This window comes from Conger conger, chromosome 8, assembly GCF_963514075.1.
Source record: "Conger conger chromosome 8, fConCon1.1, whole genome shotgun sequence".
Taxonomy (NCBI): Eukaryota; Metazoa; Chordata; class Actinopteri; order Anguilliformes; family Congridae; genus Conger; species Conger conger.
Window position 1 is genome coordinate 24815893 of NC_083767.1, and position 19585 is coordinate 24835477.

The window sequence follows — 19585 nt, forward strand, 5'->3', positions numbered from 1 at the left end:
TTGCAAATCAACTAAAAATTATTATATATTATAATTGACTGATATCCGGCCAGACTACTGTACTGGTTTGCTTGCTGTCTAAATATCTAAAAACTATAAAGGTATCTAAACTTGTTACCTGCCATCTACTCTCTAGTCTGGCCAGCTAACTGTTTATCAAGCCATCTAGTGGCTGGTTGGATAAAGTTAGATAACTAGTTACATTATGTTTAAGGCTCATCATTTTCAGAGTTATTTTTCTATTAAAAATTTTTTTGGGTTTTATTTTTCATTTTTGACACTATGTCAAACAACATTTAGTGTAGTAATAGTAATAGTGTTAGTAGACTAATAACTCCACCTGATTGTCAGATTGCTTTTCGAATTTGAAGCCTCCGACGTAGAGCACTACAGGAGTGTTTACATAGTAAGTTTGTGGCAAAATAGAGCATCAGCTGACACACAGCAGCCCCATGGTTTGGCTATGTGATGTTCAAAATCAAATGATGCGTGCTGAAGCCGGGGGATATTAATACCGAATGTAGATCATACGTAAAAAAATTAAATTAAATTAAATCTGATATCTCTTTATTTCATCCTATTATAAACTTTAAAAAAATATTAAAAAAAAAAAAATAATAATAATAATAATAATAGTAATATAATTATATTATTATTTTTTTATTTGGGGGATTTGACAGAATGAGAAATATGAGGTGTGGCGTGAGATTGTGTAAAGAGGGTCATTTGCATGAGTCTCACACTGAATGCGCGAGAGTTAACTTAACTTAACGACTTAGCTGTTTTTTTGCTTCAAAAACAAGGACTCCTTAGGCATTTGCTTCCTTTATTGCACCGAAGAAAATGCACACAACAGGCACAAAAATCCACTCACTCTCTCACCATTCCCAGCGGTCTCACATACAGACCAATCACCAGATTTCCACTCTTAAAGCTGCATTCCCTCATTTAATAACAATGGCAATGGTCTAGAGAAGCAAATCCATATAACATTTTAATTCCAAAATTATTTCAAAGGCGGAAAAACATCAATAAAAAAATTTGAAAATCAGTTTAATCCAAACTGTCCTTTTTAAAATTTATTTTTATTGGAAATTGGTTAAAACTGACAATGATGAGCCTTGATTATGTTATATACCTTTTCCCAATATTTTGTGACTGGTGACAGTCCCTTCAAAAAATATTGGAACAGCAAGGCCAATGACTTTGCAATACACTGAATACATTTGGGGTTGAGATAAAAAGATGAACACGAGACAAGATTTCAGAATTTCAGCTTTTATTTTCTGGTATTTTCACCTAAATGTGTTAAACTACTTAGAACATAGCACCTTTGGTATCAGACCACCCAATTATTAGGTGAGAAAAAGTATTGGAACAGAGAGTATTTAAGTAAATGAAAGTAAATAACACTTAATATTTTGTAGACTTCTGAATTCATCCTGCTGCTACCATCATTACTTAAAGATTAGTGAGCTAACTCCAGAAGTAGCCATGCAAGCCAAGCCATGACACTTCCTCCACCATGCTTCACAGATGAGCTTGTATGTTTCAAATCATTAGCAGATCCATTTTTTCTCCTTTCCATCACTTTGGTAGAGGTTAATCTTGTTCTCATCAGTCCATAATACTTTGTTCCAGAACTTTTTGGCTCATCTCTGTACTTTATTGCAAATTGTAATCTCACCTTCTGATTCTTACCAAGTGGTTTGTATCTTGTGGTATAGCCTCTATATTACTGAATGTTTCTGTCATCAATGTTGTTTGGCTTAGCCAACCTGTTCGATGTCTGTTGCTCAGTACACCAGCGTTTCTTTCTTTTTCATGACATTCCAAGTTGTTGTACAAGCTATCCCCAATGCTTGTGCAATGGCTCTGATCAATTTCCCCTCTTTTCTAATGTTCAAAATGGTTTGCTTTTCTTCCTAAGACAGCTGATCTTCAAGTTGTTTTTTTGTACTCAAATGGTCTTCACAGGCAAAACCCAAGACTAAAACCAAGAGTAGACATTCTGAACTATTTATTGTTTAACCAATCAATCTAACAGGACACATCTGGGCAACAAGAAACACCAGTCAGTCACACTTTCCAATACTTTTGCTCACCTAAAAATTGGGTCGTCTAATACAAAAGGTTATATGTTCTAAGTTGTTTTACAAATCTAGATAAAAATACCAGGATATAAAAGCTGACATTCGGATTTGTCATCTCGTACATCTTTTGACCTCAAACTCAATTGTCTTTAGTGTATAGCAAAAACTATGAAATTGACCATGCTGTTCCAATACATTTGGAGGGGACTGTATATAATGTGTCTTGTGACTTCACTGTGAACAAAAACTGCTGACCTCAGGGCTAATCATTACAGCAACCCCATCTCTTCTTTTGTTGTCATGACATTATTCACATACGCCAAGGTGTCAGTACTACCAGAAGCAGCTGTGAATTATCACTGTCTTTCACAATTTTCCAGTTTCCTACTGGTGTTAAGGGGACTAATATCTTCATTCAAGTGAACCTCATTATTCCTCATAGTCATCATAATAACTGCTTGCACTAGCCATATTTCACCAGCTGTAATAACACAAGCTGACCAGAGAGTAGGGGTAAGTGCCTGTAGGAAAACAATTTAATCAGTCATTCCATCGTCAAAGAAATGCACCTTAATTTTAGGGATGTAATGGCTGTTGAGAGTTGGAATGGCTTTCACAGTGAAGCATGTGCAGAGAGACATCTTGAAAGTGTATGTTTTAAATGTTTAGATTTTTTTATACCACATTATCATTTATCATTTTTGAAGTTCCCCTTTAAGAGTATGCTGTACAACCCATGAAAAGCCTTTTGTGTATTCTAAGATGTACTGTTATTAATCCATAATTAATCCATAGTTATTTGCATCTTTGCCCTTCAAGGTTTTGGCAAAAGATCTGGTTTCAAGTCAGTCCCTGGCAAGTCCAACAAAGGATGTAGCTGGAGTCACGGCTTCATTTAATGTACAAGATGTCACAGATGGCCTCATTTCTCTTTACTGTCTGGGAGGAACCTCAGCAGATGAAGAAGTGTGTGCCAATAAGCCAGTGCTGCTGATCTCCATCCACAGTGTCCAGGTGCACCAGCCCTTCGACAGTCCGTCTACCTTTCAACCTATCGGAGATGAGGGTGCATACTCTGGCGAATCTGGCAACCTTGGCTGTAGATCCAATTTGTCACACCACACTTATGAAAGTGTCAATGCAGAGAGTATAGCCCTTAGCAATGCAGAGAATTCAGCCCTCAGCGATAAAGAGCAGGGGGCTCCTGGAGATGCAGAGAATGTGGCCCCCAGTGATGTAGACAGTGTATCCCTCAGTAATGTGGAGAAGGTTGCCATTGGTGATGTAGGTGGTGTAGCCCTCAGTGACACAGAAGCGGTGGCTCCTAGTGATACAATGAGTGTTGTCCAAGGTCCAGCCGAAAGTGAAGCCTTCAGTGATGCAACAAAGGTTGCTCCTGGGGAAATTGAAAATGTAGCACTCTGTGATACAGAGAGGGTTGCCCCTGCTGATGGAGAAAGTAAAGCCCTCTATAATGCAGGGAGGGTTGCCCCTGGCAATGTAGAAAGTGGAGCCTTCTGTGATGGAAAGAAGGTTGTCCCTAGCGATATAAAAAGTGAAGCCCTCTGTGATGCAGAGAGCATTGCCCCAGGCCATGCCAAATGTGTAACCTTTCGTGAAAAAGAGGTGCTTACCCCTCATGATGCAGAGGGTGTATTTTCTGGTGACATCAGAAGTGCAATTGGAAATGTTGAAAGTTTTTTGCCTGAAAATAAAAACACTATTGTTCCTAGTGATGAGGATGGCAACACAGAGAGCATTGCTCTTTACAGTCTAGAGAATGTAGTCTGTGACAACAATGAAAAAGTTACTGTTAATGCAAAGCAATTAGTAGGTGACAATACGGAAAGCATTGTTTGTGATGAAATAGAGAGCAGTTCCCTTGAAGCTCCAGAGAGCAGAGCTGAAACAAATTACTGTGACTCTGCTTACTATGACACTAACACATCCAGTCGCAATCCAGAGAGTGTGATCCATGAGAGTGTAGGACCCAACAACATCCAGAATAGAGCAGCAGACTTCATGGAGAATACTGCCCCCTGTAGCATGGACCTGGGTACCAGAGATCCCAGTTATACCCATCTAGCCCAAAATGTGTGGAAGGAGAATGGCTGTGACATAGCCCACCAGGTGATCAGCTCACCCAATGCTCCATCCTCCAACCACCTCCACTCGGAGAGCCTTTTTCCTAGTAAGGCAGATAACCGGAGGGAAAGTGGGGCCCTTTGTGAGGGAGACAGTAGGGCCCAGGTCATTTCAGAGTTTGGGGCCCTTTGCAACACAGATAGTGGGGCCCCTGCTGAGGGGCATAGTGAGGCCTCTAGTGAGGAGGAAAATGGTGATACAGAGAGTGAGTCCCCTGGTGAGGAAGACAATGGAGCCACAGATAACCCTGATGGTGGGGCTCCTGTTGTTGGGGAAAGTGGAGCCTCAGGTGACAAAGACGGTGGGGCCCCTGGAGAGGGAGGTAGTGGGCTACCAGGAGACAGAAACAGTGGGGCACCTGGAAATGGAGATAGTGGGGCCTCTAGGGAGGGAGATGGTGCGTCAACTGGGGAGGGAGACATTGGATCCCCTGGAGAGGTTGAGAGTGGTGGACCTCAGGAGGAAGACAATGCAGAACCAGCAGTTAGAGACAGTGGGGCCCCAGGAAAAGGTGATGCCATGATTCCTGGCAAACAACAAAGTGGGGGACCTGGAGAAGGTGGCCCCGGAGAAGTAGAAAATAAGGAACCAGAAGTGAGAAACACAGGGACCCAAGGAGAAGGAGGAGATAGTGATGCAACAGGTGGCATAGACAGTAGGGTTGTTGATGAGCTGGCAGTTGTAGTCCCCAGGTCTACAGAGCTGCCCCAAAATAATTCAGAAGGGAATCAGGACTTCAACCATATTGAGGCGAATTTTCATGCCTCCTTGTCCACCCACATTCCAAAGAACCCTGTTCCCAGTGATGTGGAGAGTGCAACTTCCAATGTGGTGCAGACCAGAACCCCAGGTCACCTAAAAAATGAGGCAATCCACAAAGAGCTGGTGGAGAATCAGTATAATTCCACTCACACTGACATCAATTCACCATCCTCTGCTTTGTCCAACCACAGCCCAGAGATAGGTTGCCCCCAAGGAACAGAAAGTACTCCTGGAGACATGGAACCACTCCATCTTGAGACAGAGGAAAACTACTGTAGTGCTGTCCACGGTAGGATCAACTTGAGTTCTGCAGAATCTTTCATCCCCAGTACAGACAGCAGATCCTCTAACAACATGGGTAGCCAAATCCCCAGTGACACCAGCTCCACTCACCTGACCATCGATTTGACCTCTCATGCCTCACTGAACCACAAGCCAGACAGTGCTGCCAACGTTGCTATGGAGTTGCACACCCACAAGCCTATGAAGAACCAATGCAGCACTCTCTGCTGTGACATTATCAATGAGCAAGATGTGGAGAAGGAGTTCTGCATGTCTGAAGATTTGGATGTCCAGAATCAAACTACCTCTGGTAAAACACCAGTGAAAGTTATCACAGAGAAGAGGCTAGAGGCTTTTTCAGAGCAGGGCCAGCCAATCCTTAGCCCGCTGGGAAACTACTATGTCCCTGCTGCTATAGCTGGAGTGGTTGTTGCAGCAATACTGTGGCAACTGAAGAAGTAGGTAGTCAGTACTAGTGAGTACTGCTCGTCCGACAGGACTTTTTGCCAAGGTGTAACAAATAGCAAGTATACAGTATACGACTGAAGAAGCTTCAGGACACTGGGATTTATTGTGAGTCACAGACACTTGCAGTAAATCACAGTGTGCTGAAGTTTCTTTCAATCATCTACAGAGTAAGTAGACTTAAGTGTCAGGTTTGAGATGGAGTAAGCAGAAAGGGCTCAGTTGCTGTTAAACTCCATAAGCTCAATCTCTATTCTCTATCAAGCACTTCAGACACAGCTACAGGTGCAGTCAATTAAAATGAGTATGGGATTCCACAGAAATCGGATGACACTTTTATTGTACAAAAAAAAGGAAATTCAAGCAATAACCTGCAGTGGTTGTCAAGAAAACCAGGAGGCGCAAGGAGATGCAGATATCCATTTCAGCCATTTTGAAAGTTCAGTCTGTTGAACAGGCTAGTGGAAATTTCTTGCAAATTATTCAATGACTTAACAGAGCAACCAAAAATTAGTATCAGGACAACAAATTAGAGGTAGGCTACATTATGGGGTTGTTATTGCCTCATAAATAAAGAAATATAAACCAAACACAAATAAAATGAGATTTCCAAATAATTTAACTTGCAAAATAATTGGTTAACAAATTAGCATAATTGTTTCACAAATAGGCCTATCTTGTTGCACTCACAATCTCCACCGAACTGACAAACATTTACATTTTTGACACGCCTTTCACACGAAGCAACGATCCGGGAACGTCCTGTGTTTGCTATTGTTGTGAAAGGGTTTCATTTTAAATCAGTTGTGGCATTCTTTACTTCAACAAAATAGTTTTGCAGCTTTTATTTTTACTATTGGCCTACGTTTCAAGAACAGTCCATTAACTCCAAAACTTCCATCTAAAAAGACAGTGACAGTGACGGTGGTCTGAGTATCTCAGAAACTTCTGATCTCTTGGGATTGTCATGCAGAACAGTCTCTAGTTTGCAGAGAATGGTGCAAAAAAACAGAAGTATCCAGTGAGCAGCAGTTCTGCGGGCAAAAATGCATGAGAGAGGTCACAGGAGACAGCTGACAGGAAGGTGACAGTAATGCAAATAACCACACATTACAATTTACAACAATGGTATGCAGAAGATCATCTCTGAATACAGAACGTGTCAAACCTCTAAGTGGATAGGCTACAGAAGCAGAAGACTCGTCTTCTGCCAAGTCAAAAAAATAAGTCAAATAAATACCTAATAAAGTGTTCATAAAGAATGCAGTACTCCCTATGCTATCCAATGCTAGACATAGTAATCAGTACATTTTAAGTGTCTCCCCGCGGATCAGCCCTTATTTTAAATGACTCCAACTGGAAAAAGATACATTTTATGAAGAAGTGGGACCAAACTCAATCTGGTTTATACCCTTGGTCCAAATACTATAATGTGCATCAAGCTGAAATGTAAGTCCACATTGGTGATTAAGAACTTAATGTGCTCATCGTAACAGCTTCATCTTGAATGTAACTCAAGAAAACACACCCACACCCAAAAGTTTGGAATCGCCTTGCCTTTTTCAGCTTTTTATTCTTTAATATTTAAGTTTATCTGTTTGTAATCCAACAATGCACATGTGTTTTATGTGCAGAGCTTTTATTAAAAGGTATTTTATACATTTTAGTTTCACCATGTAGTAATTCCAACACTTTTTATATGTAGTCCCCAATTTCAATGTTTGAGTAAAATTAAAGTAAAATAAAAGTCATGTTTTGTATTTCGTTGCACATCTTTGCATGCCATGACTTGCTGATATCTGTGACGTGTTAACACCATCAGAGTCAGGATATCAAATTTTCAGGTTGTCCTTCAAGCGATACTAAAACTCTTTACATTAGAAGGGATCTCTATGGGAATTGGGGGGTGGGAGTATCGAACACATTTATTGACTAAATGGTTTTAAGTCATCAAGGGTCCAAGGTATCAAATGAGCCTGAAACCATCATGCTGCTGCCAGATATACAGTAGACACTACAATAATTCAACATTATGTTAATTTGTCTCATATACCGAAATGGGGGACTACATGTAAAGGTGCTGTAGTTACAACATGGTGAAACCAAAATGTTTTAATACCCTTTCATAAAAGTCTGCGCTTAGACCAAAGCTAAATAACATGTAACATCTAACGTGTGAATTGTTTGATTATAATCAGAGAAAATTAAATATTAAAGCAAAAAAGGTGACCAAGGTGATTCCTAAACCTTGATCTGGGGTATACTTTTCTGACCACCAGTCTCCAAATCTACCTAAACTGAAAAAGAAAACAAGGATAGACACTATACTACAATTTCCTTTTCACATTTAATAATACATTAGTAATTTAGAGTGTTCACAATAAGACATTTTCCACTTTCCATCTCACAGTAGTAATATTAAAATTAATCTTTTTTTAGCACTGCATACAGAGGCTGTAGTGTCAAATAATTAAAGCTATGATTAACTTTGTGCTTTTAATTAAATCCTTTCTGAAAATGAATGACAAAGAAAGAACATACTCTATATTAGTGTAACGTAGTGTATATAAGCAGAGACAAATAGATATATTCTAGATCTACCTGTACATAGTATAGTCAACAATAACTTTATTCAAATGTTTATTGTTTAGTATTTTTCCTGATTTAGATTTCTCTTTATACATTTTAAATGAATGGGATATTTTTTGCTTTAAAAACAAATAGTCTCTCTAAATGTCATATGGAATATAGGGGGACAGCAAGTGAATGGCCAAACAGAACAGACAGTCCTCTGTTGCTGTGGCATTTTTGTGAACGCAAGGGACATTTTATATGTTGTCATGGAGTCCCTACATACCATGGGCAACCTGACCTTTTACTTCTGTGCCCTCAGTCCTGCCTGCCAACTTCCTTCTTTTACAATGTGCTATCAATAATTTACCTCCAACATAATAACTTTAAAGATGTGATAAAAATACATAAAACATAAAATTGTGTCTGCCTTGTTTTCTGTTAGTTGTGTCTGTGTTGTACATTTAAAAAATCTACAGTAAAATATTGGCAGCATTGGTCATATACTGTAAAACATTTCCTGTAAAAATCACAGTAAAATACTGGTCGCAGTTACCACTCATATACTGTAAAAGGAATTCTGTAAAAATGACAGTAAAATACTGGCAGCAGTTCCCAGCCATATTCTGTAAATTTAGACCCTGACTGAAACTAGAAGTTACAGGCTAATACAGTATTTTTGATAGTATTACTGTATATTTTTTAATTTGCAGCTATTTATAACTTTTTGCAGCCAACTAATTGATTTATAATTTAAAGAATAACCAGTCTTGGTGCTTAATCTTTACTGTAATATTGAACACCATTTAATTACAGCTATTTTACATAAAGTGGACTGTAAATTACTTGAAAAATTACCAATATTAACTAATGTAAAAGATGCCAAGACCAAACCTTTCACTTTGCAAACAGTTATTTTCTTTATTAAGCTACAGACATGGATTGACATGAGCAGAAAGTGCACAAAACCTAAGTGATGCTTTTCAATCACATGAATGATTTTAGTCTTGCAGAAGTCTTAACACTTACACATGTAACACAGTATGACATGCAATACTGGCCAAAAGTCTTTTGTCACGTGTACAAAAACTAATAATAATGAAACAACGTTTCTAAATACAGAAAAAGAAAATATACTATTCAATATACTATATAGAGCAGCAAACAGTTAAAACTAAATCAAATCATATTTGTTGTGACACACTTTGCCTCGCACAGTTCTCTTACGTACCCTGTCCTGCAATTATATAAGAGACAGCTGGGAGGTTGTTCCAAACATATTCCAGAACTTGCCACATTCTTCTGCAGACGTTTGCGGTTTTGCTTGCTTCTGACTCTCCCATTCAAGTTTGGTTGATGAAGCTTTTATCTGAAAAGTGGTCTACTACTGAATATATAACTTTATTTAACAAAACAAAAATTTGTCTGTACCATTAGATCAGGGGCGACATGGCTCAGGCAGTAAGAGCAGTTGTCTGGCAGTCGGAGGGTTGCCGGTTCGATCGCCACCCAGGCTGTGTCGAAGTGTCCCTGAGCAAGACACCTAACCCCTAAATGCTCCTGACGAGCTGGTTGGCGCCTTGCATGGCAGCCAATCGCCGTTGGTGTGTGTGTGTGTGTGTGTGTGTGTATAAATGGGTGAGTAAGAAGCATCAATTGTACAGCGCTTTGGATAAAGGTGCTATATAAATGCCAATCGTTTACCATTTAGATCTTCTGGAAATCTCATATTTGCACATCTAAGACCAAATATATATAAAAACCCATCTAAGGTGCCTAGGACTTTTGCTCCGTACTGAAGTTAGAAACACTGCAGAACTTTCAGTATAAGATCACACACACACACACACACACACACACAAACCAACCTCTGTGACCATGAAATCACTGGAGACAGCTCACAACGTCACTTGTCAGCTCAAACAAAATTCCATTCAAAGTCAATCAACTTCCTCAGAAGGGAGGATACATGTGGCTGCACAATGCAAAGCTTCTTGGCTGCTGTGGACCTTGACCCGCTCTCTGGGTTTATACCAATGAATTGTCTCAACAAAAGTATAGGATGAAACAATTAGTAATAAGTGGTAATTAAAAGAAAAAGAGAAAGACATCCAGTGAAATGGAGAAAAACAGTGAGGCGCGTCTGTGGTAAATAGTAATATCCAACAAGGTGCACTGGAACAAGGGTGATAAGAATGATGAGAAAAGGATGGCGACCAAGGCACTCTTGATTTGGATGCGTTAAAAAGCCTTTATTATATGGCTAATGCACAGGCAAGAAATTAAAAACATGCACGTTGCGGCACACAGGCCTTCCATCAGGGTGAATAAGCAGAGGTGAGCACAGTCAGGTGTTGACCTGTGGCACTTAGGCTCATTAACATAAATAGCACCGATATCCAATGCACAGGGGAAGCCCCACATACTCATATACATCTTACATAAAACATGAGACAAAGTAACAAGTGTAGTGTGGAAAATTTACCTAACAATCAAATACAAAATCTCATGTCCCCCTAAAAAGAAAAACTAAACAACTCAAATTACAGAAAAGGGGAATAATCTATTTCCTCATTAAACCCTGGAAACACTGTAGCTTTCAGCTGAAAAATCCGAAAAGTTTCCTGTGGTAGAAGACATTTCAGACGGTCTCCTCCCCTCTAAGAAGTGTGGACCTCTTCAATGGCCATAGCTTTCAATGAATCAGGGCTGCAATGACCAGTGAAATGTTGAGAAAAAAAACAGTCAAAGAGGTGTGACAGAAAGAATGTGTTTGGGAGAAAGAGAATGTGTGTGTGGGATTGAGTGAGAGAGAGGAAAGAAGATCCTGTGTATGAGTGAGTGAGAGGAAGAGTGAGTGAGAGACCGAGAGCTGAATTGAGAGAGGAAGATTGTGTGTATGAGAGAGAGGGAAAGTGTGTCTGTGTTTGTTGTGTGTGTGGGACAGGGGGAGAGTGTGTGAAACAGATAGGAAGTGTGTGTGTGTGTGTGTGTGAGAGAGAAAAAGAGTGTGAAGAAGAAGAGTGGGTATGAGAGAAAGTGGGAATGTGTGTGTACGTGTAAGAGAGAATATGTACTTTCTAAAATTGGAACTATTTATTTCTTAACTGTATTTATTTTGTTGTGTTATTTTTAATAGTTTAATTGTAAATTGCTTTGGCAATATTGTTATATACAGTCATGCCAATAAAGCATTACTGAATTGAAAGATAAAGAAAGAGAGGAAAGAGAGAGACAGACTTACCTGTGGATGAACTTGAGTATACATTAAGCATTAATGTATAGCACAACATATTCAGGCTTTGTACCATTTGCTTTGTTGTTAATTGCAACAAGTATCTATACCCAGAAGAATCATCCTAGGGCTCACAGGCAGGTTGAGCTTTTCGACATCAGTGGCTGTGGCATTTAACATATACTTCCATCTGGCCAAGAAGGCATGACTATGAATATTTGAATTACATCTGCTTAAAGTATTAGTCCCTCCACGGACTCAGAGAAATAGGCCAGAAGGAGCTGTATCACACAGGGGGCCATTACCATCAGCATTTGTGGAGAGGGCTACTTCCTTTTGGAGCTGGCAGGGCATTTATAATTTGGCGCTGAAGACAATACGTGGTCTCCATTGGTCAACTGACATCTGCTTTGTCTGCTCCAGCTATACCAGTTCCGGTGATCTGGTAGGATTTGCTTCATTTTTCCTGAGCTCATCTGCTAAGATTCTAACCATCTGCCACCTATCTGCAGGAGAAGGACTTTTGCCATTTGCTATAGCGGTGCGTATTCCCGTTGGCATTTGATGCCATGGCACTTGGCCAGGTGACGGAGGTGGCCAAGGGTGATGGTGTGGAAAAGGAGACTGAGGCTAAAGAACCGCTAGGGCTTCTGCTGGATGAACTGGATGAATGGGATAAGGGAGGCTTGAGGACACTAGATCTAGAACAAACAAAACATAGGCTACATGATGGATACATTTGTAAATTATCTTTTGTGATTCCATTAAATAAATACACCTATGATGTAACTAATTCAATGACATTACTTATTTAAACCAGAAAGGAAAGTCTGTGAATAGACTATTGTTTTCTGTCTGGCACAAAAACCATACCTACCATACCATAATAATTAAAAAAATATAACAATGAAAAGACAAACTCTAAGAAGCTCTAAGGATGAGATATCGGTACAATTCTTGGCTAGAAGGAAGGAAAAATAGACTGAAGTGAATAAAGACAGAAAACATGCTAAGTATCTGAGTCGAATCAAGCAAGTTTCACACTAGGGTTGCAACAATTAGTCAACGTCGTCGATGATGTCGACTACATAATTTTGTCGATTCGGATATTCATAACAGTTGCGTCGTATTGTTTTGAACATGGTGGCGGTGGCAAACCCAGCTGAGAGTGAGGAAGAGAGTTCATCCAAAAAACCCAAGCATCCAAAGTGTGGGAATTCTTGAAGCAAAAACCCAAAAATATGTTACTTTGCACACTGTGCAAAAACAAAATGGCAGATCGCAGCACAATGGCCATGCACAAACACTTTAAAAGAAAGAAACCCAGTAAAATGCTGTACGAAAATCACTGTAAATTTACAGAAATGTATTACAGTGTACTCATTTATTTTACAGACCTGTATTCTGACACAAGCTTTAAGGATAGCTTTGAGAAATGTCTGTAACCTAGCTTTGAGAAACGTCTGTAATTGAGAAATGTCTGGAACCAAGTTTTAAGTTGTCAAAGTTGATTTAACTTTTAATCACTTGTTTCACCTTAATACTGTGAGTTAAAAAAATAAAACATCATTATACATTATCAATACAAGAAAACTTTCCTTAGCTAGTCATTTCTGCATTATTTTAACTCACAGTTTTAACTTAACCACATTTATAAGACTTCCCATTTCATGTTAAGAGGATTTAAATTCCAAATTTGTTTCAACTTACATGGTACATGACAGAACTTCACTCTCAATTGTTGCATTTGTTCAAAAATAACATTTATTTTAAAAACATTTGTATATAAGCTTAAACACTGGCTTTTGGTACGTCGCGAACATGCCTTCACCCCCAAATAGCTGTGTTTAACACATGGGTCCCACATACGTTGACAAGTGGAGGCGCTTGGGTGATTGGAGGGGTTGGGAGAAACAGAAAAGGTGGAGCTGTAGACAGACAGAGAAGGTGGGGTTGTACAGTGAGGTAAATGTGAGATACTGATAACAGGTTCATAAAATCTTAAAATGAACAAGAACAATGTTGGACATTGATACATCTTAAACATGCCTTAACATCAAAACAGGCCCCACATATGTTGACAACTGAGGGAAAGTGCTGGGGAAAGAGGGGCAGGTGTTATACAATGAGGCAAAATGAGAGATGGTTCATAAAATCTTGATATGAACAAAAACATTGTTACATTGTAAACACCCAAAAAGTATATTGTTACTTTCTTAAAATAATGGCCCAAGTCATATTTTCATGTTTTGAGAAAAACAGAATGAACTGAACCAAACCAAAAGTGACATTAGGCCATTATTTTAGGAAGGTGATGATATGTGATAATCGAACACAGTTTCTAAACTGGGAATGAGATAAGAGATGGAGAAAGATTCCTTCAACACAGTTCTAAAGAAAATTATTTTTGTTTTCATTATTTGTCAAAGTTATATAATGCATTGGTCTGGTTTAATGCTCATGATTGAGACGGGTGCGTGGGGGTTGGACCCAAAATGCACAACTCAGAAACAAAGGTTAGATAAAGTCCCGTCAGGGCTTTATTCGGGACGAATCCCAGGAGCGTAATCAAAACAAGCAATGTCCATACACGTAGATCCAGCCAAACAAATATTAAACAAACAAACAGCACGGTGCCGAGGGAAGAGGCAAACTCGTAGTTGGTAAACGTGCAGGGAGGTCCGGTAGCAGGAGAGCTGTCAGCGGGGCAGATGTACAGGCGGACGGCAGGCAGAGTCGTAGTCGAGGGCGATGCAGAAGTCGAAACCATAAAACAATCAGCGAGGCAAAAGTACAAAGACGGTAGGCGAGGACGTGGTCAAAAACAAACAATGGTCAACGAAACAGAAATCAATAACGATGGTCGGTAAAACAGGCTTGGATCTTAACGTGAATCAATCAGAAAATAATGCTCAAGAGTTGCGTAGTAAAACTAGAGGCAGGCAATTTCGCGAAGAACAGTTGCGCGACTGGGCTATAAATGCGGGTGTAGACAGGTGTAGACAATTAGTTAGAGCGTAGCAAGGAAATGGAAAACAGGTGCGATGGATGACAAGTTTAACAAGGAGATTAGTAATCGTTAGTAATAAACCTATCCTGCCCTAGCATTAGTAAATTAGTAAATGACATGCACGAGAAACGTAAGGTAACATGAACACATGATTAGTTTGGTTAGTTTCTACCCAATCCTGATCTAGCGTTAGTCGTTTTAGTAAATAGACAAATGGAAACAATTAGGGAGTGAATGACAGAAGGAGCGAGAGAGAAAAGGCGGAACGCAAGGTTTGCGGAAAGACATGTAAAAGTGTATGCATAAACAACGACCAGTTAACGTAACAATAAATATAAATCAAAACATAATACAAAACGAAACTAAGACGATAACCATTCAACATAACAAGGTAATATAATCGTAACGAAACATAACTAGACATGACGAAAAAATAAATCGTAACAAGAAATAAACTAAACAACATGACGAACCTAGACTAACATAATACATGATAAGACACTACGTGACTAAGACAACATGAATAAACATAAAACATGGCGAGACAGACCTGAAACGTGACACATGATGACCCTCTGAAGGATATTATGTGTTATGTTCCTGTGTTCTGTCCTGTTTTGCTTAATTTATCATTGTTTATTATTGTTATTCATGTTATTTATTATTTTTCATATTCATGTCTGGTGTTCTGTTCTGTGAGTCTGAATGTTTACTAGCCCAGTCACTCCCTTGTCTGCGTGCCCACTATTCAGGTGTTTATGGTAGTTCTGGGGTTCAACCTTCCTTCCAATCTTGCATTCCTTACTTCCTGCTTTCTCTCCATTTCATGTTTGTACATAGCACTAATATACTAATCCCAACTAACATAAAATTTGTACAGTACTAATTATACTAACACACTAATATGTTTGTCAAACTAACAAACTAACATTCACTAGTTTTGGGTATTTGTAATTTAAATCACTTACTAACGCATCTCCAGTTTCAATTCTGTTCTGTAACGCCTCCCTATTCTATCACTGATTACTTGCTTAGTTTCAGTGAAGTATTTGCACCTGTCTCTCCTTATCTCTGCATCTCCTGATTCTCTGCAATTGTCTACTCTCTAGTCTGGAGCCTTTTGTATTACATGTGTGTCTTTGTGAATCCAGTCCGCATTTTCATTTCCCCCTCGTTATTGTCCTATTACCCTTTCATGTATCTCACCTGATGTTTATTTGTTAGACCGCCCTCACTCCCATGCCCCGCCTTGTTTCATTTCCCTGTGTATTTATACCTGTCCTTTTCAGTTGCATGCTACTAGTTCGTCTTGTCCTGTTTTTGTTCCCGAGCCCTTTATTCCTTCCCCTAGTTCTAACCCCCTTGTTCCTGAGCCCTTGTTCCTGAGTTCTTGCCCTTGTTCCTGAGTCCTTGCCCTTGTTTTTTGGATTTCCTGGTTTTGACCCCTGCCTGCTTCCCTGGACTCTTCTTTGCTCGTTGTGGATATCTGTACCTCTGCTTTGTTGGACTGACCCCCTGGTTTTTGACCCTGGCCTGTTTTTTTGACTACGCTCTGTCTGCTCCTCCATCTGCTAGTAAACCTGTCATTTCCCACACCCCTGTGTCTGCTTCTGGTTCCTCTGTCCTCCCCGCCGTGACAATTATGAGGGTACTCAAGGTTAAGGAAGTAGATTGCGCCCATTAATATGACAAATCCTGTGGGCACCTCTCTGAGGTCATGTAGGATGATCTTCTCCTCTACTACCATAGTCACATTAAAGACTTCCAAAGGAAATGCATCCTGCAGAGGGCCTTCGTGTACAATGAACAGTCCAACTTGCATTCCTCTCATTATCACATTGAGGGTTAGTCAGTCAGTATAGATATTTTATTACATTATTGGTCAAGCTATGACATTGTTGGGGTTGTATAATGTTTGCAAAACAAAGGGTATCATTATTATCACAGTAGAAGAAGAATGAAATGTGTAAATACAGTGTCTTCCATCACACATCCTGATTATGTTGGAGAAATCCTCTGAAAAAGGTAGCACAGAAGACCAAGTAGGGCAGCTGTTCTTCTGTTTTGTGTTTGTTTGTGTCCTACAAAAACAGGCAAGAGTAAATTAATGCGATACCTAAGCAGAATCCTAATTTTAGTACACATTAATAGGAAATGTTTTTTTCCATACAGTACATACCTCCTTTTGAAGACAATGCCGAACAATGGGCGGCCTGTAGCGTAGTGGTTAACGTAAAATGACTGAGACACGCAAGGTCGGTGGTTCTAATTCCGGTGTAGCCAAAAAATGAGATCCGCACAGCCATTGGGCCCTTGAGCAAGGCCCTTAACCCTGCATTGCTCCAGGGCAAAATTAGTCTAATTAGTCTTATTCTAATCAACTGTATGTCGCCCTGGATGAGAGCTTCTGCCAAATGCCAATAATGTAATGTAATGTAATGTAAATGGGCAACCTGCTGCCCGATGCAGCTGCTTTGTACAGCTCTAAAAGACTTGGCATGAAGGCATCTAGTCCATCCAGGTATGACTCCAGCAGGTCTTTGATGACGATTCTAATGAACTCGGCAGCTGAAACGGACAGATGGCAAAACAACAGAGAAAAGGGCATGAGTGAGGGAAAAAGAGCAGCATACAGCTGTAGGGGTAGAAACACAAAGATGATTGGAACAATGAGTACATGCTTTCTGACTACATCAATGCTCCAGTAACAAAATATAGGATTTCTTTGCTGTACTTTGTTGGCAAAGGATTACCTGTCTCTCACCAACAGTGCAGGCCATCTGTCCATGACTGCTGAGATGAATGGCTGATCACCAATGATCTCTTGTCTTCGCTGCGAAAATGTTGTAGTCATCAATTCATCCAGGAGCTGTGAATCTGGATTTCTGTTCTGCACTTCTAGAACCATGGTCTCACGATCCTTCACTGATTTAATAGCAGTTTGTCCCTCAAGTGGCTCTGGAAAGTAGTGGATCTCTCCCTTTTTTGACTTCTTGACTGGCTTGCTGTTTCCCTCTCTTCTTTTTCTTTTATTTACAAGAACTTCAGGGCATCCTCCTCTGATGGTAATTGCCCATCTTGAATCTCAAGCTGAATACCCAGCAATACCATCCTTTACCCGGCCCTGGCTCCCTGAGACAAGGGTGCTTTGCAACAAGAGCTTTGGCTACACTTTCAAAGTTGTCTTTACTTGGATAGGCAGTGATTTTGGATATGATATCAGCCAGTCTGTTCAGTATTTCATTCTTCACACTCTTTGAGATAATCATCACAACTCCATCATTGGCATAGGCATCGTTTGCTACCCTCAGCTGACAGAAGATAAAGCTGCCGTGGGATAAATCAGGAACAATAAAGGGATTAGGCCATTCCATTGAATCACCACTATTTGGGGAACCAAAGCTTGCATTACTCAGGGAACTGAGGCTCGCAGTATCTAATATCGAGTCAGAAAACATGAACAAAACTTTCAGTGTGGCTTGTTTGGTTGGTAGGCCCTTGATGTCTGTCAAATTGCAGAGCTCATTCCCAAAGTCTGGATCTTCAAACTGTAAAAGGAAGTTCCCTTGGAGGCCCAGAGTGTTGCGCAGTACTATACATAGCTCATTGACTGACAGTAAAAAATTTTAATAAGCTGTAAATAAAAAGCAAAGGCTAGATGCATGAAATTGTACAATAAAAGAGGTGCATGTTCTGCATTAAGGTACTATATATGACATTCAGCCACTATCACCAGCATCTCAGACCAAAACAAATGAGCACCGTGTTTACTCAATAAAGTTGGGGAAAAAAGAAAGCGGCTCCTGAACCAACAGCTCACGAAACACAGATCACCGTCAAACTAGGCAGAGCTGATCAAATCAGGATCAAGAATCTGTTACTGCATTGCCTATTTCTTGCCTAAAATGTTTTAAGAAACCATTAGTGAACCGTTTTTGTGAAAAAAGGGATTCGCATCAGACTCTCATGCACTGACATGCATGCACGGCCAGACCGGCTATCAAAGAACAGAGAAGTAGAGGAGGTAGAGAGGAGCAGGAGAAGAGGAGAGGAAGAAAGAGAAGAGGAGGAGAGGAGGATGAGAAGAAGACGAGAGGAAGAGGAGAAGAGGAGGAAAAGATGAGGAGGAGAGGAAGAAGAAAAGACGAGAAGAGGAGAGAAGAGGAGGAAAAGAAGGGGAGGAGAGGAAGAGGAAAAGAGGAGGAGAAGAGGAGGAGGAGAAACAATAGCCAAAAATGATATATTAAAAACTTTTTCAAACCATTCTATTAATTCCAAACCATTTCCAGGCCTGGGAGAATGTTTTTCTAATTTCAGAACTTTTCCAGGAATGTCATGACCATGGGAACCCTGTTAAATATAGGACACAACCCTCCCAATCAAATATTACCTTAATGTAACATGAATGTCCTTGGAGTGATGAGCAGCTTTCCTTCAACAGGGTATGCAGCAAGGGGGATATAGTCATTCAGACTGTCAGGATCAACAACCACAGTGCAGGGTCTCATTTGGCAAGCTGGTAACACCTGAGAAGCTCCAGGAAGGCCTCTGTGAATAGTACCATGATGAATAATATGCAGCCATCCACTACACAGATCTCCAGTACTCTCCAAAGATCTGGCAGTCCACATGTCTGTCCAACTGAGTCCAGACCTTTAAAATTATTCCACATAGCCTCTCTGATAGCAGCATCTACGATGCCCACAGACACAACTGATACTCGTCCAGTCTCAATGTTTGGCTTGAAAATAGTTGTAATATGCTAACAGCAGTTGATGTCTTATGGCCAAAGAGTGCCAAATATTTTTGAAGTTGTCAGCATTGTGAACCACTTTTTTAAAGAACAAATGTTTTGCCTCAAATAGTATTGTCCAGAACTCAATTCCTGGACGAAATTTCTTGATCAGAACGGGGTAATGTTCAAGATAATGATGTTTAGGGCGTAATTTAATACCAGGAAATACTTCCTGTGCAACTGTCTGTGGTCAGAGATTTTGGCTTGTACGTTGTACTGGGTTTCTG

General features: G+C 39.9%; 1 protein-coding gene across 2 annotated transcripts in view; it reads left to right on the plus strand.

The window, feature by feature from the left end:
- The window catches only part of LOC133135408 (uncharacterized), a 33113-nt gene extending 24424 nt beyond the window's left edge, over window positions 1–8689 (plus strand). For both annotated transcript variants that reach the window (XM_061252385.1, XM_061252384.1), the window contains one exon: window positions 2913–8689. In XM_061252385.1, the coding sequence (XP_061108369.1) occupies window positions 2913–5744 (2832 nt within the window). In that variant the 3' untranslated portion in view covers window positions 5745–8689. The remainder of the gene's footprint in view (window positions 1–2912) is intronic.
- Window positions 8690–19585: the final 10896 nt, after the last annotated feature.